Raw genomic sequence first — 1,482 nt, 5'->3', positions numbered from 1 at the left:
GAATTTTGTTTTTACACGAGAGAGCACTAAGTTTACCTGTCGGAGAGCAGTGGGCAAACAACAAACGATAAAGGACATTCCTACTTGGTCTTGTAAGTATCTGTGTTTTTGTTTTGACACCTGTTCATTATTTATCTATATTATTTGTTATCATGTTTAGGAACCGTGACATTTTAGTGAAGGGAGCATAAGTTGATAGTGATACGTGACTAGGCCCACGGTTCAGCACGCATGTGTTCAGAGGATTAATTGCAACATTTTATAGAGTAAAAGTAAAAGTAAACTCAAGCGAGTTTAAAACAGTGCAAGAAGAGCAAAGATCAAACAACAGAACAAACACAGCTTTAACAAAGATTAATCCATATTAATTTATACAGTGAACACACTCAGAAGAATTGGAGAAACTGAGGAGGAGTTTCAAAATCTGGAAAAGCGGATGAAAATTTAAAAGATCCGGGCAGCAATGGTAAAAATAATAATAATAAACCTCTCCAAAACAACATTTCCTCACTAAAGCTCTCATCTTTGATAAAGTCCATCATTTATTTTAATTATTATATTGAATTTTTGACTGAACAATGGCTTGTTAGATACAGAGAGAGCATGAGCTAATTGAATAGAATATCTTTGTCATTGTGCAAGTAACGTTACAGTAAGATTTATTTTGAAACTTCCAAATTGATAGTAAAGCTTAAGTACAAATGGTTTAAAATGGCAATATAAAATGATGAAGTTTGCATCAGTATTAAAATAGCTCAGATGTGCAATGCATCATTAAAACCTAAACAGTACAAACAGAAAACAATGTAATAAAATGGTAGGGGTGAATTTATTATTCCATGTACATTTGAGGTTAATGTGTGTACTGGGCTACTTTTTAGTAACAGCAGCTATCACTGTGCTGTTATGAAGTCAGTTGTGCCAGACAATTTTGAAGGCGGAGGCAGAGACAGATTGTGGGGGGCACTAATAGGGAAAAACTTAAACTGCTGGAATAAAGAGTTTTAAAGGGTTAGTGATGGAAAATTTGCAGGTCAATGGGCATCGATATTTAAGGCTGGAAAATACTTGTACACGGACACATATGATACTACCTGCCTGACATTGGCATGTGTTATTCAGGTGTCAAAGTTGTGCAGAGTTGAAGAAAGAAACCTCAAAGACAGTGCCAGAAGGATGCTGGACAGGTAAAGCCTACAAAACGTGCAACATTAATCAAACATTGTGGTGTCAATACTCAATAAGTTACAACGCAAATCCGAAATTAAAAAAATAATTCCTTTAATGGTCATTTTGAAATGTCAAACTTTGTTCACAATTGTTAACCACCTCAATCTGTATTATATTTTAGGGTTTTAAAAATATTCCTTCATGTCCAAATTCAACATGAAGGGGGGTGGTCCGCTGCAGAAAGAGGCATTTGAAAAGACTGCACTGTTCTCGGTCATTAGAGGTATGTGTATAAAACACACAGCATTTACC

The 1,482-nt window shown here is 35.2% G+C and overlaps 1 protein-coding gene across 1 annotated transcript in view; it reads right to left on the bottom strand.

Annotated features, from left to right (window-relative positions):
• The window catches only part of LOC107563972 (NACHT, LRR and PYD domains-containing protein 3-like), a 77,442-nt gene extending 76,331 nt beyond the window's left edge, over positions 1-1,111 (bottom strand). The window contains exon 1 of the mRNA XM_016248937.1: positions 1,095-1,111. Coding sequence (XP_016104423.1) covers positions 1,095-1,111 — 17 coding nt within the window. The remainder of the gene's footprint in view (positions 1-1,094) is intronic.
• Positions 1,112-1,482: the final 371 nt, after the last annotated feature.

The sequence above is a fragment of the Sinocyclocheilus grahami genome, unplaced genomic scaffold (assembly GCF_001515645.1).
Source record: "Sinocyclocheilus grahami isolate Dianchi unplaced genomic scaffold, SAMN03320097.WGS_v1.1 scaffold900.1, whole genome shotgun sequence".
Taxonomy (NCBI): Eukaryota; Metazoa; Chordata; class Actinopteri; order Cypriniformes; family Cyprinidae; genus Sinocyclocheilus; species Sinocyclocheilus grahami.
This window is presented reverse-complemented; position numbering and strand designations above follow the sequence as displayed.